Source organism: Lagenorhynchus albirostris, chromosome X (assembly GCF_949774975.1).
Source record: "Lagenorhynchus albirostris chromosome X, mLagAlb1.1, whole genome shotgun sequence".
NCBI lineage: Eukaryota > Metazoa > Chordata > Mammalia > Artiodactyla > Delphinidae > Lagenorhynchus > Lagenorhynchus albirostris.
The window spans coordinates 117,872,662-117,899,081 of record NC_083116.1 but is presented as its reverse complement, the minus strand read 5'-3'; the positions used below and the strand labels follow the sequence as shown (position 1 = coordinate 117,899,081).

Here is a 26,420-nt window from a genome sequence, read left to right as displayed (position 1 = left end):
ATGTCCATTTCCTATGGTACAGCCTAGTGTCTTGGTATTTGGGCTCATTTACAGACATTCATAGGTGAAGTAGTCTGATCCCTGTGTGTGGTCCACTCACCCACATCCTTAGAGAGATTCCCTAGACAGGCTACTCAGCTTCTGATGGGCCCACGGCCTTCCGTAGATTCTGCCATTGCTTATGGAGTTTCCATCAGAGGCTCTGGATTCAAAAATGGCTAGTTCATTTCCCTTTTCCCTGCAGTTACCAACATATGTGTTTGATCTCTGGGCTAAACGTCAAGACCTCCAGGCTTGAGTTTTCAAGTCTTCTGGAGATCAAAGGCTCTCCTCATCACTACGTGGGCTTCTCTGTGCTGGTACTCAACAAAGCCAGTCCAGCCCCTCCGAGGGCCAGTGGCAGAGCATCCCAGAGGCAAGGAGGGAAGGGAAGGAACTCCTAGTTCTCTAAATATGGCAACACACGGGGCAGATGAGCGTGAAGGGCAAGAAGGCTTGTATGTTTTTCTCAAGTAAGCTGTAAATTAAAAATGCAGAAGCTGTAGACGGATTTTTTTTTTTTTAGTAATTTACGAACTACATCCACCTGAATGGGGCAGTCGGGAGCCTCTCGTTTCTCTCATTTCATGCACCCAAAGGAATATACAGAACCTTAACCATTATTGGATTCAACACCTTCAATCATTTCGTGTGACTTTTAAACCGAGTACTTCTTACTGTCCATCTCTAGTAGAAAATATCCCAAAGACAAAAAGCAAAACAAAAAGGTATCTAAAACTGAATTCAGTTGTCTTATTGCAGTCATTTTGAGACTACTCAAGTAAGAAATTATGCCACTGTCGTTAAGAATCAAGATTTTCAGCCTAAGAGAAAAGAGATCAATTATAAAATCAAGAAAGTTAAATTGAAACCCGTAATCTTAGATTTGAATTGGAAATAGCGGTTTCAACACATGATTTATCTTCACCTTCTAAAATTCACCTATTTTCTTGTCTTGTCTATTGAAGAAGCTTAGAGTCAATGACAACCCAGCAACGATGAATACCCCTGGCGTGCAGAATGTGGTCTCTAAAGCCTGTTCCCTCCGAGAAGAGCCAGGACTTCTTGGGGAAAGGGCTGATTCCAGGTCTGGGGCAGCAAATATGCAAGAGGAACCTGGGCTACCATATCATGCCTAAAACTCCAGAGCTGGAAAGAGACTGTAGGAGGTCCAGTGACGTGCTCAATGCCACACAGGAGGCAGGACCCGGGGCATAGCCAGGGCCCCTAGTCCATGCCTCTACAGAAGGCAGCCTCCCCTCAGCCAGGCCTCCAGGCCATGGCCCTCCCAGCTAATGTTCCAACCAGGATCCAGAGTTGCCTGACCAGGGGTTTTTCACGGCCACTCTTGGGGGATTTTTGACAACAAATCCATTTTAAGCTACTTTGGCATTGGAGAACTTTAAAAATTAGCCAGGTGAGCAATCAAGACACCCCAAGTCTGAAATGCAAATGCTTGTTCTCTAAGGGTCACATTCCTAAAACCCCCAAGACTATTAGTGCTCTGTCCATATTCCCTCACCCCTATTAGTTTAGTGCACAGCAGCCTGACTTACAGCTCCCACGACCTGCATCCCTTCTCTGACTAAGGAGCCTGCTTTTCTAGAAGTACCAGGGAAATACTGTTCTGGCGCCTAGGCAGCCTTCAACCAATGATTGATAGGAAGTGGTAGATCAATATCCCAACTCCCTCGCCTCTAAGGGGTCCCCCAAGGGGATCCAGCCCCAGTTACCCACCATGATAACATGCTCATACGTACACCCTCTATTGGCTTCCTTCCCTTCCCTTTCTCACTTCCCTCCTCCCCCTACTGGTAGCTTCTTAGTATCACCTCCTGAACCTTTGCCTCAATGCCCGTCCTGGGGAACCATTCTCTGAGCCTGTCCTCCCCGGGCAGATCGAGAAAGGGCCATTGTCCGTGAAGAGTGGGCCTCCTTCAGTATTGCCGCAGACTCGGCTAGACTCAGGCTGAGCCAAAAGACAACACGTCTTTTCTGACTCCAGATTCAATATATCATGTGTTAACTATGTGTGTCTTCTGTTGAGAGCACCCAGCCCATTATAAACGTCTTGGCTTTGGGAGTGGAAAGGTCCTTGGAAAAGAATTCCTTTTGGCTTGCAGGCTCATATATTTATTCCTTCTTTGTTGGCCCAATAAAGGGCGTCACTTCTCTACCTATGAAGATACTAATTAGCAAGTAAGTAATTCTAAGTGCAGTGCACTGGATGTGGTATGTGGGACCTTTTGTAAGTATTTTTAAAATTTCCATCCTTGCTGACGATCTCTAAGTAAATTTTAAGAGACTAACCTCTACGTAGGAGAAGAGACTTATTAGCATGTGTAACTGGGTGTCACGTGCTAATTACCTTACCGCTTCACGATTTAACCAAGCCAAGGGCATCTGTCCAAGAGGACCAGAGAGTCTCTGTGCACCATGACGGAAACGGAAAGAACCCTTCCCTCTTACCTCCACTGGCTGTATGCAGTGTCTCCTGAATAGAAAGGTGATCGTCACATGCTTTTTCTGATCTGCCTCTCCCACTCCAGCTCCACGTTCTGCCCTGGAATGTCAAAGGTACCTGTGTTCATAACAGCACATCTGCAGTTTGAGCAGGAATGAAGGGACTTTAGAACACTACATTCATCTTTGTGGGTAGAGTGCCTTCCTTCCTCCCCATCTTCCTGCTTTCAAGGAACCAAGAATACCAAAAGCTGATACTCGTGTCCTCCCAGTAACCAGCCTCACCTGGTTCTCTGCAAATAATGAAAATAGCTTTGTGACAATTCACCCTTTTCTGAATCTTTGAAGTATTCCTTGGCGATCCATCTGGCTCTCCTGAAAGATCAAATTCCTTATTTCTGATGGGTATTATCTTTTCTATACGTTAACTTGTTTGCAAACAAACATGTAAAACTGCCAGTGTCTCTTTAAGGGGTGTGGGGCTGATGAGGCAAGGGTGGAGCCAGGCCCCCACTCTGATTTAAGCTCAGGCATGCAAGTCTTGAAAACTGGCACCAAGGTGTCATGACTTGGCGACGGACTGGTCATTTTCAGCCCAGGTTTGCTGGAAAGCAGGTGCTTTACCACTGTCTGAGAACATCACGGCCCCCCGGTAAAGCTAACCTTGGGGTTGATCTAATTATTAGACCGCGCTATTGAGATGGTTTTTGTAGAGCAAAACAGTTGAATATCACTAATTTAATATTGTTCAATCTAATACCTACCCTGTTGCCTCAGTGTCTTATAAACCAGTGGTTTAGTCCATGTGTGGTCTGCTGACCGGGAGCATCAGCAGCCCCGGGAAACTTGTTCTTTGCTCCCCGGGCTGAAGCGTTTCTGGCGTCCCAAAATGAAAATGGCTAGTTTCTTAGATGACAGGTGAAAAGCGTGTGTTTTGAGTTTCGGGTTTTGTTTTCGGAAGGACAACCTGATAGATGTGACAGATAGCAAATAAGCACTGAGAGAGACGAAGGGCGCAGCGGTCAGGCTGAACGTTGCCAAGGGAAGTGCGCATGGACCCGGGGCCAGGAGACCTCAGCTTTGTTTTTGCCTCTGCCAAAAATCAACTCTGTGATCTTGGGTCATATCTTTGAACCTTGATTTCCTCTCCTCAGTACCTGCGAGGGGTGCCTAAACGGTAGCTTTCAGTGTGTTGACTGCTGCCCAGAGCAAGAAATACATGTTTACATCACTCCCCGGCATGCACACATACAAATGCACACATACGTGACAGAACCAAGAGCGTCACGAAACAGTACTACATGAGGTGCACTGTGGTATTTTCTATTCTACTCTCTTCTATTTCATTGTTTAAAAAATGCTCGTCTTGATCTGCTGAACGGATTTCACAATCCACTAAAGGGTCACGCACTGTGGTTTGAAAAAACACAGAACGCCATAATTTCCGAGGTCTCCTCAGTAGTAGAATCCAGTGACTCTGCTATGTGCCTAAAGGAACTTTCTGAAAACAGTAGCCGAGCTGTGACAGGTGGCTACGTGCTTGCATTCTGGAGGAAGTGCATGGTGTAGAACATGGCAGCAGAATGACCCAAAGATAAACAGGAAAATTATAAACCGTTTCCAAGGAGAACGTATAGTACTGCAGCTCTGACAGTGACTCAGAGAATTAGGATCTCTTAAGTCATTACACTGAATGCTGCCCAAGTCAACCGGTATCAGAGACCGGGGACATCCGACCTGTCAGGGAGGTCACAGGCTCCCTGGTTGTAGGCAGCTTTCTTTTCAGTTTCCAGATTGTAAGATACGCCCCCCACCCCCCAGCAAGAGTGATCTCTAGTAGCCTCATTTTTGTTTACACTTGACGCACCATGAAGACGGGAAAATAAAGAAAACGGGAAGTTGGAGAGCTCCAGACTTTCGTCTTTTGAACTTGGACCCCAATCCTGGCTTCTTCGTCTTCTTCTGTTCCCACCCGCAGGAGGGGGAACTAATATTTAGTAAGCAGGGACATGGCAAGGACTTTGTCATCTCCCTGGATCCCGCGAACCATTCTGTGAAGCCTCTAGGATCCGCACTTACAGAGGCCCAAAGGTTTCAGTCCCTCGTTCTGGATCCACTGCTGCTGTGCTGAATCACCATCGTTCCATCCCAGAGGCCAGGGTCTTTCCCCCAGTGCATCCTGCCATAGCGTGAATACAGAGTCTTTCTTGGGGGGATGATGCAACCTCATTTAATTTCGGTGACTGGTAGAAAGCAGAGGCATAAACAGAGCAGACAGGACTCTTGTCAGACAGCAGGAAGGCCAAACCCTGATTTGTAAAGATGGGGAACTTGAATCCTGGGAACGGTCAGTGACTTGCCCAAGGGCACAGAAGTGCGAGTAGAACCCAGGCTTCTGGTGGTCTTTCCACAGGATGTCGAACATTGAAACAACAGCAGTGATAATTAAACAGTACTCCTCGTGTGAAGCATCATTTCGTTTTAGAAGTTAGAGAAATATTTATATGGGAAAAATCGTTCTGGCTCCTTTTCGTGCGTAAATAAATACACAGCCACGTTCTCCTATTCTGTGGGTGCTGGAACTTGTCAGGAAGCCTAGGTTTTTCTGATACTGAGGGGTCCATGTTGGATGCTTTGTCCACAGTGGGGAACAAGTCTGAATTACTGTGGTTCTGCGGAAAAGGAAGCCCAGCCGGGGCAGACTGTGGGCACCTGGCTCTGGCGCTGGGTTGTTCAACAGGTAGCAGGAGCCTTGGTGCTCCCTACCCTGCTCCCTCCTCCACACTGCCAAGCAGAGTTGGGGGGGGGGCGGGGGAGGGAGGGAGAGAGTGGAGAAAGCCCCTCCCTTGCTCCCTAACGGATCTGGGAAGTCAGGCAGTAGCACCAGAGACCCTGAGTAGATTTCCATTTTGCTTACCAAGCTGGCGACTGCTGAGGAGCGGCTGCAGCCTAGCGGGGACCCAGAGAGCAAGCCGCCGACATATCTGTGATGCAATTTCAGATGCTCATTGATACAGTGATGTGCTAAACATGTTCCTTGCTGCTTTCTGTCAGAAGGCATCGGGATGGACGGTTTGTGTTCCCAGCAAGAAAGCGGTGTGATGGGGGTGGGTGTGATGGGTGGAAGGGCAGGAAGGAAGGTTAGCAAGGTACATGTGGGTAGTTAGTCCTGTGGACACTCTAAGAACATTTTAAAAAATCCCTTCCCCTCCCCTGAAGGGGTAGAAATTCCATGTCTGAGTCACTTTGCACATTTTTCTGAAATTTTCACGACATGTAACATTCAGACTTTGATTTCAGCTGTCACCTTCCCCTTATAAATTCTTGAGAGCCTGGGAGAAGGAAGAAGGAGTAGCTTGCGGAGAGAGCCAGCGGCAGGTATGGGGACTCGGGGTAGAGGGGCCTTCTAGGAAGAGAGGCCAAGAATAAGCATTTTGCACTCCTCTTAAGGGCAGTAAAGCTTTAAGGGAGTGATAAGCTCATGAGGCCAGGAAAGGCAGTACTGAACAAGTACCAACCCTAGACCGGGGGCCGGAGAGGCATGGCGCAAGATTGTATTCGCCCCTGATTTTTACCCCCTCCCGACAATTCCTAAAGCCGAGCCTCTATCCGTCCGTAGAAGCGAACCTGGGGATTTCCCTGGTGGTCCAGTGGCCAAGAATCTGCGCTCCCAATGCAGGGGGCCTGGGTTCGATCCCTGGTCAGGGAACTGGATCCCGCACGCACGCCCCAACTAAAAGATCCCGCATGCCGCAACTAAGAGCCGGCACAGCCTAAATACATACATACATACATACATACATACTTAAAAAAAAGAAAAAAAAAAAAAAGAAATGACCCTGGCCTTTCCAAGAGAGGGGCAGACGCCAATCTTCCTCAGTTTCCAAGTCAGCTCATTTCAGATGAACCCAGTGACCATATCCATGCTGTCAGTACATCACTACGAGTCAAGGTCTAGACAATCCCATTATCTTCAGAGCTCGACAGGGGGATCAGCTAAGTTCAGTCTAGAAAGACTTTTCACTGCCCTGTGGACGTTTCCTACAATGGCATTTTCTTTCAGCAGTCTGGTTTTATGGTATCTGTTTGTATTTCTGGAATATGGCATATCTCCTGGGCACTTTGTGAAAGATTCACTCAGTTCTTGGTTACACCTAATGCTATGGATGACAGAGTAGCAGTTATGAATCCTTTATTTATTTCTTTTTTTGAGAAGCACTAGATACTTTTCACGTGGCAGACAGCCGCTTCACATCCCCCTCCCCCAATCAGCCTTAGTTTAGGCAAATTTATCTCAATATTGGTTTGGGGAAAAAGAGCAGCTTGGAAGCCAGGGATGGTTTCTAATCCCAGATCTTCTACGTGCCAGGTGTGTGCCTTTGCACATTTACTCACTTTCTCTGGGCTTCTGTTTCCTCATTGGTAAAATGGGAGCCCTACTTTAATCTCTGGGTGGTGTGAAGGTACCATGAGTATAACACACCTGGCGCAGTGCTTAGCATACGGCTGGAGCTCCCTGCAAGAGCCTACAGTCTTGGACAGGAAAACTGATACATGCACATGACCGTTTTCCTGTGTAGGGGATAAAAACAAGACATATAGCCCTATTTCCCACTGTAACCTGTGCCATTATCTGCCCCTTCCCTGGGAGGAGTGACAAAGGAAGGAGAGGACAGATACCAGGCAAGGCAAGCAACTGGCTCCAGGGAAGCCGATGAAATAGTGGGAGGGTGTATTCCTTTTCTAATATCATACAACATATTGCCACAAACGTAGCAGCTTAAAACAGTGCCCACTTACGATCTTGACATTTCTGTGGCTCAGGAATCTGGGCACGGGCTAACTGGGTCTTTTGCTCAGGGTCCCCTTGGCTTGCCATCAGAGTTTTGGTTGGGGCTGAGTTCTCATCTGAGGCTCAGGGGCCTCTGGGTTGTCGGCAGAATTCAGTTCTTTGAGGTTTGTAGGACTGAGGCCCTCAGCTCCTAGAGGCCCCATTACTTGCCACCTGGCCTTCTCTACAATGTGGCAGTTCGCTTTTTCAAGGCCAACAGGAGAGTATCGCTGCTTCTGCTTGTCTTTTTTTTTTTTTAAGGGCTCACCTGAGTAGACCAGATACACCACACTAATTATCTCCCTTTTGATCAACTCAAAGTCAATTGAAGAGGGATCTTAAAATCCCATAATTCACAGATTCCACCTACACTCAAGGGGAGGAGACTATACAGGTTATGTACACGAGAAGGCAGGAATCTTGGGGGCCACCCCAAGAATTCTGCCTACCGGACAGTTCCCTAGATATACCCAAATAAGCTGAGGAGAGACCTTCTTGCTTCTCTTTGTATTATTTTTATGAGACCAAACATTAAGTAAGAGAACTAAACCTGCTATCTTGCATGGCTCAGCCAGGGTGAAATTGTTAAGTAGGGAAGAAAAGGGGGCAGGGTGAACCTGAAGATGTGGGACAACCTTGCACTGGCAGTGGCGCACCGAGCTTATGAATGAGTGGATTCAACTTTTGTTGAACTGTTACTTAGGAAAAGGAATCGACTTTTTAAAGAAGGAAAATGGGATAGTTTTCCCTAGAAGAGCTCCATTAGTGCCTGTCTGCCTGCCTCTGGTGGACACACAGTACTAGGTAATGAATGCTCTGTAAGCAAAGGACAAAACTGAAAGCAAAAGCTGTTTCCCCCACAAAGATGGAGGGGCCACAGCCACTCAACCTCGTTTCTGAGGGGTATCAAAATATAAGACCCTGAGCGTCTGGTCTGTGGTGCTGAGGGAATGAGGGGCTATAAGGCTCTCTGGTCTACCCCCAAGTCACCTGGGTCCAGCCCCAAATCCTGGCTTCTGCCTTCCCGCTGAAAGGATGAGCCTGGGAGAGGAGGTGCTCAGAAGTCCCTCTACTTCAGGGACTATCCCACTGAACTTCCTGCCTCTTCTTTCCACCAGGCAAGCTTTCTGCTCTGTCCCTTCTCCCAGCTGTCACTAGCACATGAATTCACAGCCATCTCCGTTGAGTTTGGTAATGACCTCTGCCCTGTTGGGTGGGAGCTGACCTCTGCATCCAGGGAGAGGCTGACTTTTCAATCAGTCCTGGTCACTGAACCAGAGCATTCCTCTGAGGGGGGCTAAATAAAGGCTCTGTCTTCAGCACTTCCCCCTACTTTACACGTGAGAGAAGGAGAGCTCAGATCCAGATGTGGCCCACCCTTTCTACCCCGAGGCCTCCCACACCTCATCTCAATGACCCCTGACTGGTTCGGCCAAGCACTTATGTTTCCAATGAAAGGGTTGAGGTTATAGAGTAACGCAAGAAAGAAAAGTTGCTGCCTTTATTCTTGGCCCCATAGAACCTTCCCCTAAAAATACTCTTCCCCTACCCAGGAAGATAATCCTGTGATCTCTAACCCTCGGGCTTGAAGTCTTCCCGGACGTAAAACACCAAGTGAGAATAAATCTAGGTCAAAGGGAGTCATGTGCTCTGTAGCTGAGGGTGCGAGAATATCATAGATAGTACACTCTGGTTATGGTTGTACAATACAATAGCTACCTGTGGTTATTTAAACTTAAGTAAAATTAAAAATTAAAGGTACTCGGTAGCCAGTGTGGCTAGTGGTTGCCACAGTGGACTGTACAGCTAATACAGCATTTCATCATCACAGAGTTCTATTTGATAGCACTGTTTTAGAGGCATAGATAGCATTGTGTCCATGTGATGTTTCTTTAGCATCTTTGCAAATATGTCCTTGTTTCTACCGGTGGTCCTTGTGGTTAGGATGTATTATTCTAGTGGGGGGGGGGGAAACACTGCTAAAGACTGCTTAAGAAAACAAAAACAAAAACAACTGCTGTAAATGCAGTGCCGGGGGAGGGGGGGACTAATTATCAAAAGGCTGCGTTTTCCCAATTTTCTTTCTTCTATTCCCGCCCGCCCCTTCTACAAAAGTTTCTTCCCTTCTTTTACATTTGCCTTCCTGCTTTATCTGCAGAGTGTCATGTTTTATGTAAGGCTTCCCAGACAAAGTGAAATGCTAGACCAGATTTCAAAAAGAAAAGGATCGGACAGGAACCAGAAGTTTGTTTGCGGCACAGGAATAAACAGTGGGACAGAATGCGCCCAAATCACACCCTGGGAAGAAAAGGAAAAGCAGAAGGAGAGGACGAGACTGGGAGATGCAGGGTAGGTCTGGTCCAGATAGTAGGTCTGGAGGGTAAAGCAGACTGGGGCAGTTCTCGCCATTCCTGAGGCTGGCAGGCTGCCCAGGTGCTCAGGAGTTCCTCTGTGCAGTAACCTCCTAATCAGACTCTTCCTGCTTAGGAACAGTGCCTTCCATAAGAATTTATCTTTGACTCACGGGTGATCTCCATCTTAGGCTCAGTGTGTGCACGAAGAAGACATAATAGGTTAAATGCTGTGTTTGCGGGAAGGAGGCCTTCTTCCTTGAGCTCTTGGAGGAGTCGCAAGGACCGTGTCCCTCTCCTCACCAGCACTGTCTGTGGTTTCCCTCCCTTAACACCAGTCACCCCTTAATGGGTTCTTTAATGCCTGTGCTCTTCCCTGGGCAAAACTAGGGAAGCTAAGCAATGCTTTGAAAGAAGGCAGACAGTGGAGATGGCAAGTAGAGGGCAGGATAATGCTCAATAGTGAGGGTCGGGGGCCGGGGGTCACAGGAGACAGAAAGCAGGGCAAGGGAGGGGCAAAGTTCAAGTGGGCATCAGGAGCAGGTGTGCAGAACTATAGTTCTGAGGGCCTGCGGCCAGAAGACTGGAGCTGGGGCAAGCTTTTGCACTCACTCCTGAGGCTCTTCTCTGCCTTCTTGGAAGGCAGGCCCTCACCCCACCCTGAAGCATGGCTGGCCAGGGGCCTGTCCAGGTTCGCGAACAACTGTGTCAGACAGTGAGAAGTGAGGGTGTAGAGAGGAAACTGGCTGGTCGCAGACAGATGGTTGGTGTCCAGGGGTCTCCCATCCCTTGGCTTGGGGGCCCTATCTGTATCTATCCTATCTGTATCGTAAACTTCAAACCTTTCTCCAGCCGTAAGCAAGTTCCTCTTGTGAATGCAGCAGTCTGGATTTCTACTCCACTCCACCCAGCCTCCACCCCGTCCCGCCCCAGGGTCTGCCAAATGCACAACTGAAAGCTTCGGATGGATAATGCCCTGTTTTCCTCTTTTGTCTTGCAGCTGTCTCCAACCTGGACACCGAGAGCAAGCTGAGCGTGTACTACCGTGCACCGTGGCACCAGCAGAGAAACATCTTCCTCCCGGCCACCAGGCCGCCCTGCGTGGAGGAGCTGCACCGCCACGCCCGGCAGAGCCTGCAAGCCCTGCGCAGAGGTGACTGATCTCGGGCTTGTGGGCATTTCGGGGAGAGAACTTGGAGCTCGTACCATCAAGGGGTTGTTTTCTGTCCCATCCGTCCCAACACCTCCCCTTGTTAATAGCAAGTACTTTGAAATGCTCCCGTTTTCTACCCTGAAGTGAAATTCATGGGTACTATAACCTGCCTATTGATGTAACTAAAAATAGCATTATGGCCTGAATATGATAATAAAGAGAACTTAAAAGGAAAATTATTTATAATAATGATATTTGCAATATGCAAATGCCCAGGCACAGCTGCACTAGAAGACATAATGAAGAAGTCAGATGTTTGTGCCTATCAAAAGTAGGTTTGGATTAAGTAAAGACAGAAGTCATTCTGAACACAAAGCACAGAGAAATGAAAGAGTCAGGGGGCAGGAGGACACAACCATAGAAACTGGTGCATTCAGCACATATTATACATGAGCAAAAAAAAAAAAAAACCCTCTAGATTTTAATTAAAAGAGAATTAGCTTTGACTCGACTCAGAAGTAGGTTCTAGGCTTTTCCCTTACAAGAAATTCTGGCGGGCTGTCTGTGGGACCTGGGGCACTGTTTCAGTGTTCAGGACTGTACTGTGCATTGTAGGATGGCTGTCATCCTTGGCTCCAGCCCAATCATCTAACAAACAAACAACCAGAACCTTCCCCAGGGGGTTTCTTCTGCTGCTGTTGAGAACCAGTGATCTGGTCCATTCTACAGCAGAGCACATGGAGCCCTAGAGAGGTCAGGACACTTGCTGAGGGTCACACGCAGCAGGTTAGGTACAGTGCCAGGACCCAGACCCCCCCAGCCAGGGCTCTTTTCCTCCGCACCATACACTGTGTCCTAGGGAAATAAATAGTTCTAGTTCTCTCACAGTCCCGAGAAAGCCGGAGATAGGCACACAGCATTCAAGGTAGAAGATACAGCCTCCTCTTCCACTGGTTACTTTTCAGTGCCTTAAAGCCACTCTAATTAGGACAAGGAGATTAAAAACTGGCATCACCCTTTTTAGAGCCCCCTCCGTTGGTGTCAGAAGTTGGCATGCCAGCTTTTTTGGCCTTTAGATTTTTGCTATGGAGACACATGGGGTCTGTACATTCAGTGTCTTTGCTCCAAATTCCCTATGCTCCTTTAAGGAATGGTATTTTGCGAGAGTATTAAAATTCAAATAAAATATTTTTATGTCACTATCAATCAAGATGGAGAAATAAAATGACAAATGTTGTTTTCAGCTTTTTTCTTCCTCATGTGTATGACTCCTCCCTTTTGCCCATCCCTTGTCTTTTTTCCCTTTAATGAAAGAGCTAACCTACTAATACCCCTAATGCAACTGTTTCTAAAAATTCCCCTTGGTTATTGGTAGCAGATACTGTGACCCTTATAATGAAGGGTGACAGTATCCTCTCAACCTATCGCTGGCATTCTTACTATTCACTTCAATTTTATAGTTGGCTGAAAAGTTCTTTACCAAATTTTTAGTGCCAGCCAGCCACCTTCCAGAAAGCTTTGTTAACACTCTTACTGTTCCTCTGCAGCCTGGATTTAGGCGCCCGTGCCATAACTGCCTGTGCATCATCCCATTGTGCTCCGTATAAGCTTATATCATAACTAACTAACCACTTACGGGCTTGTCTTCTACCATTAATCCATGAGCAACTCAAGGACAAGGATGATATCTTATAAATTTTTTTTGTACTTTTTTCTTTTCTTTTTCTTTGGCCACACCACGCGGCTTGTGGGATCTTAGTTCCCTGACCAGGGATTGAACCCCGGCCCTCGGCAGTGAGAGCACAGAGTCCTAACCACTGGACCGCCAGGGAATTCCCATAAATTATTTTTATTCAAAGCATTCAGCGTGACCCTGACATAATAGTAGGTCCTCAATGAATGTCTGTGCAACTGAATCAAATTCTGCAGAAAACTGGTCGAGTACTGAGGGCAGAGAATGACGACAGAGGAATCTAATCATTCTCACTAAATACCTTCTCTGATCCCATCATTAGAGCTTGAGTAACGTTAGCCCTTTAGACATAATTAATTATTTGTATCCCTTTATTATTATTCATAAGTCATCTCTGATTAGATTTTTCCAGATTCCACCAGATAACATTAAGCTGCTCCTAAGCTATCACATTTCACTGTGTTGTCAGGTTTGGACTTAACAGCAGAACTAAGGAACAGCAAGCGCCAATATCAATCTTCTCAGAACGTCCTCCTGGGGGCTGAGAGATGGATATGGGGCCTCCTGGGGTTTGTAAGGAAGACGGAGGAGCTGCATCTTGCCCTCCACAGACAGGCTTGCTTTGTGGTTGTCTCAATAGCAAATCTTGGGTGTAGTAGTTTTAATAGCACTGCAGAGAGCCATAAACAGGAATTATAGGCATCACAGAATTAAAAACATGCAGTGTAGAATTAAAATTAGAAAGTGACTTTTTTTTTTTTAACCCTTGTCCAAGAAACAGTAGCTTAGTAGTGCATTCATCAGAATACCACTTCTGCCATCTGGTGGCCATGACTAATACTGACCTATGAGACAAGGCCTTGCTCACAAATGAGCTTCCCTGTAGGTTCTCTGTTTGGACAGCTGGAATGTCCTGGCTTCCACCAGGAGGGAGTGGATGATGAAGCACAGACAAGCCCGGCTGTGGTGGCAGCAGCAGCGTGCTCCTTTTGGAAATGGGGCTATAAGGAGGGAGCTGGGGGACTGAGATCAGAACCGAGAAATTGGCTGCCTTCAAGATCTGCTCAATAGCCAACCCCTCAACAAAGTCTCTTGAGGGCCAGGCACTGTGCTACACCTAGGATTCAGAGAGCAACAGTGTGTGGTCCTTGCCCACAAGGAATTCCTGGCCTACTGAGGGAGACAGGCAAGTAACCAGGTAATTTCAACACAGTGATATGGGGGCTCAGAGGAAAGGCACTAATGATGCCATGGAGCTTCAGGGAAGGCTCCTCAGAGGAAGCAGCATCCTAATGGATTTCAAGTTATTTAGAATCTGATTCCTCTTTTTTTCCTTTGTTTCTTAGCAGTTCTTTATGCTCAGAGCCAATAATGGCTTGAAGTGATACCAATGTTTATGTTTGTGAGACAGGGAGAGATTACTAAGAGGCGATAAAGAGAGATTTATGTTTTATATTTCCTTTCCTTTCAAGTTTCAGGGCTGGGGTCTAAATTTCATTGGTCTAAGGGAATAAGCACCAAGAGTCTACTGCAGTTTCAGGCTCTAGTTGACGAACGTTCTCCTCACACCACCACCAGAAAGAAGTACTAGGGACCCATTAATCTACCTGCCTACTCCCAGCCTGGGGCAAATGAAAGGGCAGGAGGGGAGAAATTGAATGGGAAATTGAGTTGATATCTCCCTCCAGACTCCTCCCTTCCTTCTACCTTTTCCTAACTAGTGACACCTATGTTTTACTCTTCATTATGCATTTAAGAATATAAAAGCTTTTCCTTATACGGCCCATTTAGAAAAGCCCACTGTTTCCTTGCAGAGAAAAATGAGGGTGGTGCTGGAGGTGGGCACTTCAACATGGAAGACATTTATCTCAAAAAGACCTCTTGGAAGGGAGATCAAGCTGGCAGAGTGGGACATGGAGCTCACTTCCCCCCTACAAATACATAAAAAAATACAGCTACATCGGGAACGATTCTCACAGGATACCAGCTGAAAGCTGTCAAAAGATCTCATACAACCAAAGCTGCAAGAAAGATCCCCACATAACTGGGTAGGACGAAAGGAGAGAAAAAAAAGAAGGAATCAGGATGGGACCTGCACCCCTGGAAGGGAGCTGTGAAAGAGGAAGGGTTCCCTCACCCTGGGAACCTCCTTCGCTGGCGGGAAGGTCCGCCAGGACAAGGGAGCTGCAGGGGCCTGGAATTTGCAAGAGAGGAGTGTGCCCGGGCTGACTTGCTGCCAAGCAAGATACAGAGGGACCGGCTGACAGCTGCCGTGCTGCCACACTCCCCAGCCTGAGATGCGTGCCTGCTGGTATGCACAGCTCGTGGGCGCTGAAACTCAGGCTTCAGTGGACAGACACGGGAAGAGGACTTGCTTTGGCTGCGCAGAGACATCCTGAAGAGCCTGGAGTGTGGTCTGGGCTGTAATTGGGGCTGCACACAGGACAGGGCACAGGTCCGCCAAAGGACCCCATTATCGACGCATGAAGGGCCGGGTACGGGTCCACCATAGACGCCTCATTGTCAGTGTGCTCACTGCGGGGGTGCGGCTCCAGCCACGCCAGACTTTGGGAGCACGCACGTACCAGGGCTGACGTCAGAGCCAATTATCAGCACTCCCGCCATGGGGCGCAGCTCCGGCAGGCCTTGGGAGCTCATGCTTTGTGAACCTGCACACGTCAAAGGCAAGGCTGACGCTCGAGCCAATTATCAGCGCTCCCACAGCCGAGATGGGTCTCAGGGCGGCACCAGCAGCAGCGGATTTTGTGGGTGTGCACACCGGGTGGCAGGAGGCCTCACAGAGTCACAGGTCCTGGCGGACAGCTCCTGAGGAGGAACACACAGCGGCTCCCAGAGGGAGTGCTGCGGTCCCGCCTACCTCACACTGCAGCTGAGAACCAGACCTCAGGGCCTCTACTCCAACAGCTGGGGAGTAGACCCTGCCCCTGACAGGGCTGTGACAACCACAAAGCAAAGACGAGGCCCCACCCAACATACAGTGCAGGCTCTGGCCAGCACAACACCAAACACACCCCCCATCAAGGGGGAACAGTGGCCAGCACATGCTGAGGAAAGATGTGGCAGACATCCATACCAAACAGAGCCCTCACACCAAAAATAACGTGGACTCACACAGTCTACCCCAGCACACTCCCACATAAAAACAGCCTTTCGGGACCACAGTAGATAACTGTTTCTCCTAAATTCGCGGAGTTAGAGAAATATAAGTAAAACGAAAATGCAGAGGAACTACTCCCAATTTAAAAGAATAAGAGGAATCCCCTGAGAGAACGATGAAACAAACCTCGCCAGTCTACCAGGCCCTGAGTTCAAAAAGGAGGTAATAAAAATGCTAAAGAACCTAAGAAACACTATTGATAGAAATGTAGATCACTGTAACAAGGAACTATTCAATAGAAACCATGAACAGGAGCCAATCAAAATTAGACAACTCAATTGCCAAGATAAAAACCGAGCTAAAGTCAATAAACAGCAGACTTAAATAAGTCTAAATAGCAGAATGAACAAGTCATCTGGAAGATAAAATAACACAAACCACCCAATCAGAACAGCAGACAGAAAGACAAGTGAAAAAAAAAGTGAAAGCAACATACGAGATCCATGGGATAATAAATATAAAGTGTGCACATAATACGGATTCCAGGAGAAGAAGAAAGAGAAAAAGGGATCCAAAATGTACCTGAAGAAATTCTGGCTGAAAACTTCCCAAACCTAAAGAAGGAAACAGATATCCAGGTACAGGAATCACAGACCATCCCAAACAAGATGAACCCAAACTGATCCATACCAAGACACGTAATTAAAATGGCAAAAGTGAAAAATAAAGGGAGGATTCTAAAGGGAGCAAGAGAAAAACAGAGTCATTTACAAGGGAATATCATAAGGCTATCAGCTGACTTCTCTACAGAAACTGTGCAGGCCAGAAGGGAGTGGCAAGATACATTCAAAGTTCTGAAAGGAAAAAACCTGCAACCTCGGATACTCTGCCCAGCAAGATTATCATTTAGAATAGAAGGAGGGAGAAAGAATTTCTCAGACGAGCAAAAAACTAAAAGAATACAGCAACACGGCAATACTCATGAAAAGATATTCAACATCACTAATTATTAGAGAAATGCAAATCAAAACTACATTGAGGGCTTCCCTGGTGGCACAGTGGCTGAGAATCCACCTGCCAGTGCAGGGGACACGGGTTCGATCCCTGGTCCGGGAATATCCACATGCCATGGAGCAACTAAGCCCATGCGCCACAACCAATGAGCCTGCGCTCTAGAGCCCGCGTGCCACAACTACTGAGCCTGCATGCTGCAACTACTGAAACCCGCGTGCCTAGAGCCTGTGCTCTCAAGAGAAGCCACCACAATGAGAAGCCCGCGCACCGCAACGAAGAGTAGCCCCCACTCGCCGCAACTAGAGGAAGCCCGTGAGCAGCAACGAAGACCCAACACAGCCAAAAATAAATTTGTAAGAATTAGTAAATAATAATTAAAAAAACTGCATTGAGATATCACCTCACACCAGTCAGAATGGCTATCATCAGAAAGTCCAGAAACGGTAAATGCTGGAGAGGGTGTGGAGAAAAGGGAACCCTCTTGCACTGTTGGTGGGAATGTAAATTGGTACAGCCACTATGGAGCAGAGTATGGAGGTTCCTTAAAAAACTAAAAATAGACCTACCGTATGATCCTGCAATCCCACTCCTGGGCATATATCCAGAGAAAAACATGGTCCGAAAGGATACATGCACCCCAGTGTTCACTGCAGCACTGACAATAGCCAAGACACGCAAGCAACCTAAATGTCCATCAACAGAGGAATGGATAAAGAAGATGTGGCGTATATATACAATGGAATATTACTCAGCCATTAAAAAGAATGAAATAATGCCATTTGCAGCAACATGGATGGACCCAGAGAGTGTCATACTGAGTGAAGGAAGTCAGAGAAAGTGAGATAGATATCATATGATATTGCTTATATGCAGAATCTTAAAAAAAATGATACAAATGTACTTATTTATTTAAGAAATCAAAACAGACTCACAGACTTAGAGAACAAACTTATGGTTCCAGGGCAAGGGTGGATAGTTAGGGAGTTTGGGATGGACATGTACGCACTGCTATACTTAAAATGGATAACCAACAAGGACCTACTGTGTAAAACAGGGGACTCTGCTCAATATTATGTAACAACCTAAATGGGAAAAGAATTTGATAAAGAATAGATACATGCATATGTATAACTAAATCACTTTCCTGTATAACCTGAAACTAACACAACATTGTTAATCAACTATACTCCAGTATAAAATAAAAAGTTAAAAAAAGAAGAATATAGAAATACTAAGCCTATCTTAAAAGAAATATTGAAAGGTCTTCTCTAAACAGAAAAGAAGCAAGAATCTATAGGAAAGGGAAAATCAGAACAGGAAAGGCAAATATATAAAAGGACTGAAGATCACTTAAATAAGCCAGTACATAAATTTAAAAACAATCAAAAAATTTGTGAAAGCAATTATAACTATAAGGAACAACAAAAGGATAAACATGAAGACGTAAAAGAGGACATCAGAATCACATAATGTGGGAGAGGGGAGTAAGAATATGTAGTTTTTTTAGAATGTGTTTGAGCTTACATGACTATCAGTCTAAGGCAAGAAGATACAGTTATGGTTTAACATACTTGAAAACCAGGGTAACCACAAATTAAAAACATACAGTGGTCTCACAAAAGCCAAAAAGAAAGGAACTCAAGCATAATACAAAAGAAAACCATAAACTACAAAAGGAAAAACAAAAAGAAGGAACAAAGAAGAAATACAAAATCAACTGGAAAACAAGGTTTAAAATGGCAATAAATACATACTTATCAATAATTACTTTAAATGTCAATAGACTAAATGCTCTGATAAAAAGACATAGATTGGCAGATTGGATAATAAAACAAGAACCTACAATCTGCTGCCTATAAGAGACCCACTGTAGGGTTAAAGACATGCATAGATTGAAAGTGAGGGGATGGAAAAAGATATTTCATGCAAATGGAAATGACAAGAAAGCGAGGGTAGCAATACTCATATCAGAAAAAAATAGACTTTAAAACAAAGGCCATGAATAAAGACAAAGAAGGACCCTGTATTAATGATAAAAGGATCAATATAAGAAGAGGATGATATTACACTCATTAACGTATATGTATGCAATATAGGAACACCTAAATACATGAAACAAATACTAACAGACATAAAAGGAGAAACTGATGGGAATACAATAGTAGCAGGAGATTTTAACACCCCACTGACATCAATGGACAGATCTTCCAAACAGAAAATCAGTAAGGCAACAGAGACTCTAAATTACACATTAAAACAGACTTAATTGATATCTACAGGACACTACATCCAAGAAAACCAAAATACTCTTTTCAAGTACACATGGAACATTCTCTAGGGTAGACCACATACTAAGACACAAAACAAGCCTCAACAAATTTAAGAGAAAAGAAATTACCTCAAGCATCTTCTCTGACCACAATGGCATGAAACTAGAAATCAGAAAAGAAAAATGAAAAAACCACAGAAAGAAAAATGAGAAAAAAATGATTACATAGAGACTAAAACAACATGCTACTAAAAAAAACGAGTCAACAATTAAATCAAAGAGAAAATTAAAAAAATACCTCAAGACAAAGGAAAATAAAAACACATGGGCTTCCCTGGTGGCGCAGTGGTTGAGAGTCCGCCTGCCAATGCAGGGGACACGGGTTCGTGCCCCGGCCCAGGAAGATACCACATGCCGCGGAGCGGCTAGGCCCGTGAACCATGGCCGCTGAGCCTGCGCTCCGCAACGGGAGAGGCCACAACAGTGAGAGGCCCACGTACCTCACACACACACACACACACACACACACACACACACACACACAAAAACCCACAACCATCCGAAATCTATGGGATGCAGTCCTGAGAGAGAAGCTTACAGCAATACACGTCTTCCTCAAAAAATAAGAAAAGTCTCAAACAACCTAACCTTCCACCTAAAAGAATTAGAAAAGAACATACAAAACCTAAAGTCAGCAGACGGAAGGAAATAAAGATCAGAGAGGAAATAAATAAAATAGAATTACAAATAATAAAAAACTCAATAAAACCAAGAGCTGTTTTTTGAAAGGGTAAACAAAATCGATGAACCTCTAGCCAGGCTCACCAAGAACAAAAGAGAGAGGACCCAAATAAACAAAATAAGAAATGAAAGAGAAACAACAACCAATACCGCAGAAGCACAAAAAATCTTAAGAAAAAAACCATGAACAGTTTATATGCCAACAAAATGGACAACCTAGAAGAACCTGAGAAGCTTCTAGAAACATACAGCCTGCCAAAACTGAATCAAAAAGAAACAGATAATTTGAACAGCCCGATCACTAGAAGTAAAATAGAATCTGTATAAAACAATAACAACAACAAACCTCCCTGCAAACAAAAGTCTAGGACCAGATGGCTTCACTGGGGAATTCTACCAAACAAAAAGAAGAACTCATACCTATCTTTCTCAAACTATTCCAAACGACTGAAGAGGAGGGAACACTCCCAAAATCATTTTATGAAGCCACTATCACCCTTATACCAAAACCAGACAACGATACTACAAAAAAACAAAATCACAGGTCAGTATCTTTGATGAATATAGATGGAAAATTCCTCAACAAAATATTAGCAAACTGAATCCAACAACACATAAGAAGGATCATACACCATGATCAAGTTGGATTCATTCCAAGGTCACAAGGATGGTTCAACATACACAAATCAATCAACGTGATACACCGTATCAACAAAAGAAAAGACAGAAACAACATGATCATCTCGATAGATGCAGAAAAAGCATTTGATAAAATTCAACATCCATTCATGATAAAAATTCTCACCAAAGCAGGTATAGAGGGATCATATCTCAACATAATAAAATCCATTTACAACAAACCCACAGCGAATATAATACTCAACAGTGAAAAGGTGAAATCTTTCCCACTAAATTCTGGAACAAGACAAGGATGCCCACTCTCACCGCTTCTATTCAACACAATATTGGAAGTCCTAGCCACAGCAGTCAGACAAGAAAAAGAAATAAAAGGTATCCAAATTGGAAGGGAAGAGATAAAATTGTTATTGTACGCAGATGACATGACACTCTATATAGAAGACCCTAAAGACTCCACACAAAAACTGTTAGAATAAATGAATTCAGCAAAGTAGCAGGATACAAGATCAATATACAGAAATCTGTTGCATTTCTTTATACTAACAATGAAATATCAGAAAGAGAAAGTAAAAAAACAATCCCGTTTACAATTGTGCAAAGGGCTTCCCTGGTGGCACAGTGGTTAAGAATCCACCTGCCAATGCAGGGGACACGGGTTCGAACCCTGGCCCGGGAAGATCCCACATGCCGCGGAGCAACTAAGCCTGTGCGCCACAACTACTGAGGCTGCGCTCTAGAGCCTGCGTGCCACAACTACCGAGCCCCCGTGCCACAACTACTGAAGCCTGCACACCTAGAGCCTGTGCTCTGCAACAAGAGAGGCCACTGCAATGAGAAGCCCGTGCACTGCAACAAAGAGTAGCCTCCGCTCGCCGCAACTAGAGAAAGCCCACACGCAGCAATGAAGACCCAAAGCAGCCAAAAAGATAAAATAAAATAAATTTAAATAAATAAATAAATAAAATTGTGCGATAAATAAATAAATAAAACCTACCCAAGGAGATGAAAGACCTATACACTGAGAACTATAAAACACTGATAAAGGAAACTGAAAATAATACGAAGAAATGGAAAGCTATCCCATGCTCTTGGATTGGAATAATTAATATTGTTAAAACAGCCATACTACCCAAAGCAATCTACAGATTTCACATGATCTCTATCAAATTACCCGTGATATTTTTCACAGAGCTAGAACACATAATCCTAAAATTTATATGGAACTACAAAAGACCAAGAATTGCCAAGGCAACTCTGAGGAAACAGAACAAAGCTGGAGGCATAACCCTCCCAGATTTCAGACAATACTGCAAAGCTACAGTAATCCAAACAGCATGGTATTGGTACAAAAACAGACATATAGATCAAAAGAACAGAATAGAGATCCCAGAAATAAACCCACACACCTACAGTCAATTAATCTTCAACAAAGGAGGCAAGAATATACAATGGAGAAAAGACAGTCCCTTCAGCAAGTGGTGTTGGGAAAGCTGGACAGCCTCATGTAAATCAATGAAGTTAGAACACAACCGCACACCATACACAACAATAAACCTAAAATGGCTTAAAGACTTAAACATAAGATATGACACCATAAAACTCCTGGAAGAGAACATAGGCAAAACATTCTTGGACATAAATCATAGTAATGTTTTCTTAGATCAGTCTCCCAAGGTAAAAGAAGTAAACGCAAAAATAAATAAATGGAACCTAGTCAAACTTATAGGCTTTTTCACAGCAAAGCAAACCATAAACAAAATGAAAAGACAACCTACAGACTGGGAAAAAATACTTGCAAATGATGAGAAGGACAAGGGCTTAATTTCCAAAATATACAGACACCTCATACAACTCAGTATCAAAAAACAAACAAACAACCCAATCAATAACTGGGCAGAAGACCTAAATAGACATTTCTCCAAAGAAGACATACAGTTGGCCAACAGGCACATGAAAAAATGCTCAACATCGCTAATTATTGGGAAAATGCAAATTAAAACTACAAGGAGTTATCACCTCACACCAGTCAGAATGGCCATCATCAAAAAGTCTAAAAATAATAAATGCTGGAGATGGTGTGGAGAAAAGGGAACCCTCCTACCCTGTTGGTGGAATGTAAATTGGTGCAGCCACTATGGAGAACAGTATGGAGGTTCCTTAAAAAACTAAAAATAGAGTTACCATATGATCCAGCAAACCCACTCCTGGGCATATACCTAGACACAACTATAATTCAAAAAGATACATGCACTGCTATGTTCCTTGCAGCACTATTTACAATAGGCAAGACATAGAAGCAACCTGAGAGTCCATCAATAGATGAATGGATAAAGAAGATGTGGTGTATATACAACGGAATATTACTCAGCACTAAAAAAGAATGAAATATTGCCATTTGCAGCAACATGGATGGACCTAGAGATTATCATACCAAGTCAGACAGAGAAAGACAAATATTATATGATATCACTTATGTGTGGAATCTAAAAAAAAAAATACAAATTCATTTATTGACCAAACAGAAACAGACTCATAGACATAGAAAACAAACTTATGGTTACCAAAGGGGAAAGGGGAGGCGGAGGGATAAATTAGGAGTATGGGATTAACAGATACACAGCACTATATATAAAATAGATAAACAACAAGGATTTACTGTATAGCACAGGGAACTATATTCAGTATCTTGTAATAACCTATATTGGAAAAGAATCTGAAGCTGTATGCCTGAAACTAACACAGTATTGTACTCCATTGTTTTTTTCCTTAACTAATTAATTTATTTATTTTTCGCTGCATTGGGTCTTCATTGCTGCGTGCAGGCTTGTCTCTAGTTGCGGCGAGCGGGGGCTACTCTTTGTTGCGGTGCATGGGCTTCTCATTGCGGTGGCTTCTCTTGTTGTGGAACATGGGCTGTAGGCACGTGGGCTTCAGTAGTTGTGGCTTGCAGGCTTGGCTGCTCTGTGGCATGTGGAATCTTCCCGGACCAGGGCTCGAACCCGTGAACCCTTCATTGGCAGGCAAATTCTTAACCACTGCCCCACCAGGGAAGTCCCACAATATTGTAAATCAACTATATAATTTTTTTTTAAGTCTTCCTGATGAACAATGGCTATGGTGGCAGTTTAGCAAAGACCACCTGTGTGGGGATGAGGACTTTTCTCTGGTTGTGAATGGGAGTCAACATTTGTCTAAAGAATCCCAAGCAGGGCTTCCCTGGTGGCGCAGTGGTTGAGAATCTGCCTACTAATGCAGGGGACACGGGTTCGAGCCCTGGTCTGGGAAGATCCCACATGCCGCGGAGCAACTAGACCCGTGAGCCACAACTACCGAGCCTGCGCGTCTGGAGCCTGTGCTCCGCAACGAGAGGCCGCGATAGTGAGAGGCCCGCGCACCGCGATGAAGAGTGGCCCCCGCTTGCCACAACTAGAGAAGCCCTCGCACAGAAACTAAGACCCAACACAGCCAAAAATTAATTAATTAATTAATTAAGGAGCCAGATTAAAAAAAAAAAAAGAATCCCAAGCAAAGGTAGGTGAGAAATACTGCCACATTTTCCTGACACAGACAAAGTTGGCAGTTGAGGCAGGGAGGCCCACAGACAGGCCAGTCAGACATGGACAGAAATCAGAAGGCTCAAGAGTGCTCAGGTACTGGTTTAGAGTACAGCACACTGACTACAGCAAAGAGGAAAGGGGCCAGCATTAGGGCAGCCAGTGTAAATAGGCAACAGGACCAGAGAACGACCTAACAGCAAGGGCACAGCGAGGGCACTAACTAACTACACAGCCCATGGGAAAGGTAGGGCTTTAAAGTGCATTCTACTGTTACAAAAGCAGACCTTAATGAAAGCATTAATTTGTTCTTCCTTTCAGTCACTCCACAAACATTTATTGAGAACCCACTATATCACAGGCACAGCAGGGCACTGCGACAGAAAGCTGAATATAATCTCTGTTGTCCAGGGGCAGCCTTCTATAAAAGAGGCAGACATATAGAGAGATCCTGAGGTTTATCAATACAATGAGAGAGTTGAAATGGCCACTGGCACTACAGGGCCTTCAGAGGAAGGGCATCGGACGCCACCTGAGAGAGTCAGTGTAGTTAGCTGTTTCCTAACACGGGTAAAAGAATTAGTGTCTTATGAGTAGCCAAATATTCTATATTATCAATGTCCAAAGAATTAGAATGTGATAAAATGTAATTATAATCAAATACTATCAAATCCCAGCAGTCTTGCTCTGATTAGCGAGGTGTGTTTGGACCTTCTAGAGCCTACAGATCAAGAAGTGGTCAAGAGCAGAGCCCTGGGGCCAAGTGTGTACCACTGACAGCTCGGCAATGACTTAGCCTCCCTGACTGGTTTAGGCATCTGCACAAGAGGGACACTATCAGTGCCTACTTCGTGCAGTTGTCAAGATAATGCACCTGAAAGCTTTTGCAAAGCATCTTTGATGCATGGCAATTGCTCAATAAACATTGGGCATCGTAATTATTATCGTAGACGTGCTGAGTAATGGCAACTTTAAACAACACAAGACAGATTAAGACATCTGCTGCACAAATTTCTACCTTGGTCATATTGGGTGGGAGTCACGAGATTTCAGGCCCTAGGCATGAGTGTGGGCTGGGTTTTGGCAGGCAGGGAAGCCTTTGGTGTGGCCAGTATGTTGGGTAGGACGTGCTTTGGGGCTCACTGAGACACCCAGAAAGCTAAGCTGTGCTCTTGATGTCTCAGTGATTCTTGTCAATGAGTCAGGACCACTTCATCGCACACATGGAAATTTCTTGGTTTTTCCCAGAAGTACCTTTATTCCTAAATCAGACAACTGTCACCATTGGGATTTCTGTACTTTCTTAGGAACACAGGATTTGAAAGCCATCTGAGTGTTGTGGGTGACAGAGCGTAGATGGCTCCAACGGTGTTCAGGCCACAGGCTCTGTTTTTAAAAAATGTAATAAAGAAATAAATGAATAAGGCCCTGATGTGTAGGACTCTCCAGTTTCTGTGATATATATACTCCCACCGCAGCCTATTTCAAGCTACCAACAGTTTAAAAACTGGCTCGCAAAATTCCTGCACACATAGCAATCGGGGCCCCTGAGCCAATGTGAGCTGGCACCATCACCCACTGGACGGCTGAGCATCTGTCGCCACCACCCTGGGAGGCTCTGGTGTGTCTGTGCCTAAGGTCCACTCCAGGACTGATGTCAGCACATCTTGCACCATTGTTCTAGATTTTTTTTTTTTTTTTTTTTTTGCTCATGTTGTTTTGAAACGAGGCATGTTGAGAAATATACTACTTTTTCCAAACTTAGAGTGAACCATCTTGTACAATGATTATGAGATGGACCCACTGAAATGTAGGTGTCCAACTTCATGTGAAGTGAAAGTTTAGTTCAGAACCATTCTGAAAAGCTTATTTGGTATACAAATGAGCTGGATTAGCAAAACCCCACTTTTTTCAAGCCTTTTGCTGCTCATCCTCCCAAGGGGGAAAGAGAAATTGAAAATGCCAAGTATGTTTCTGTATTATCGCTTTTTCTGCCCCCAGAACACCGGAGCCGGAGCGATCGCCGCGAGCAGAGAGCTGCTGCACCCCTTTCCGTAGTAGCTCCTCCACTGCCCGCCTACCCCCCAGCTCACAGCCAGAGAAGACGCGAACTTAAGGACCGGCACTTCTTAACGGTGAGCTTGATGGCCAGGCGGCAGCCCTGTACCTACTCAGCGGGAAGTATGAGTGGGTCTTGGGCGTCAGTTTCACTCCTCCTACTGAAGGAGACTGGGCTGCCTGAAAGAGCTAATCATGGGCATTTGAAAACTGAATTTTCCCCTTTCATTCCTGAAAGGAATGCCTCTTTTTTGGGGAACAGAGTGGGGATACAGATTTTTAAAAAAAATTTAATTGGCTGCACAATGCAGTAAAGCAATAATAGTTAAGGACTCTAAAATCAGGGAAATTAGGAATATTGGATTAGCAGATACACACCACTATATATAAAAAAGATAAACAACAAGGATTTAGGGCTTCCCTGGTGGCGCAGTGGTTGAGAGTCCGTCTGCCGATGCAGGGGACCACGGGTTCGTGCCCCGGTCCGGGAGGATCCC

At 45.0% G+C, this 26,420-nt stretch overlaps 1 protein-coding gene and 1 long non-coding RNA gene across 3 annotated transcripts in view; one reads left to right on the top strand and one right to left on the bottom strand.

Annotated features, from left to right (window-relative positions):
* LOC132513748 (uncharacterized) overlaps positions 1–26,420 on the bottom strand; it is an 84,527-nt gene that overhangs the window by 8,431 nt on the left and 49,676 nt on the right. Inside the window, exon 4 of the long non-coding RNA XR_009538530.1 lies at positions 2,509–2,602. This is a non-coding gene — a long non-coding RNA (uncharacterized LOC132513748). The remainder of the gene's footprint in view (positions 1–2,508; positions 2,603–26,420) is intronic.
* NHS (NHS actin remodeling regulator) overlaps positions 1–26,420 on the top strand; it is a 348,976-nt gene that overhangs the window by 276,057 nt on the left and 46,499 nt on the right. For both annotated transcript variants that reach the window (XM_060138319.1, XM_060138318.1), the window contains exons 2-3: positions 10,685–10,837; positions 25,867–26,000. In XM_060138319.1, the coding sequence (XP_059994302.1) occupies positions 10,685–10,837; positions 25,867–26,000 (287 nt within the window). The remainder of the gene's footprint in view (positions 1–10,684; positions 10,838–25,866; positions 26,001–26,420) is intronic.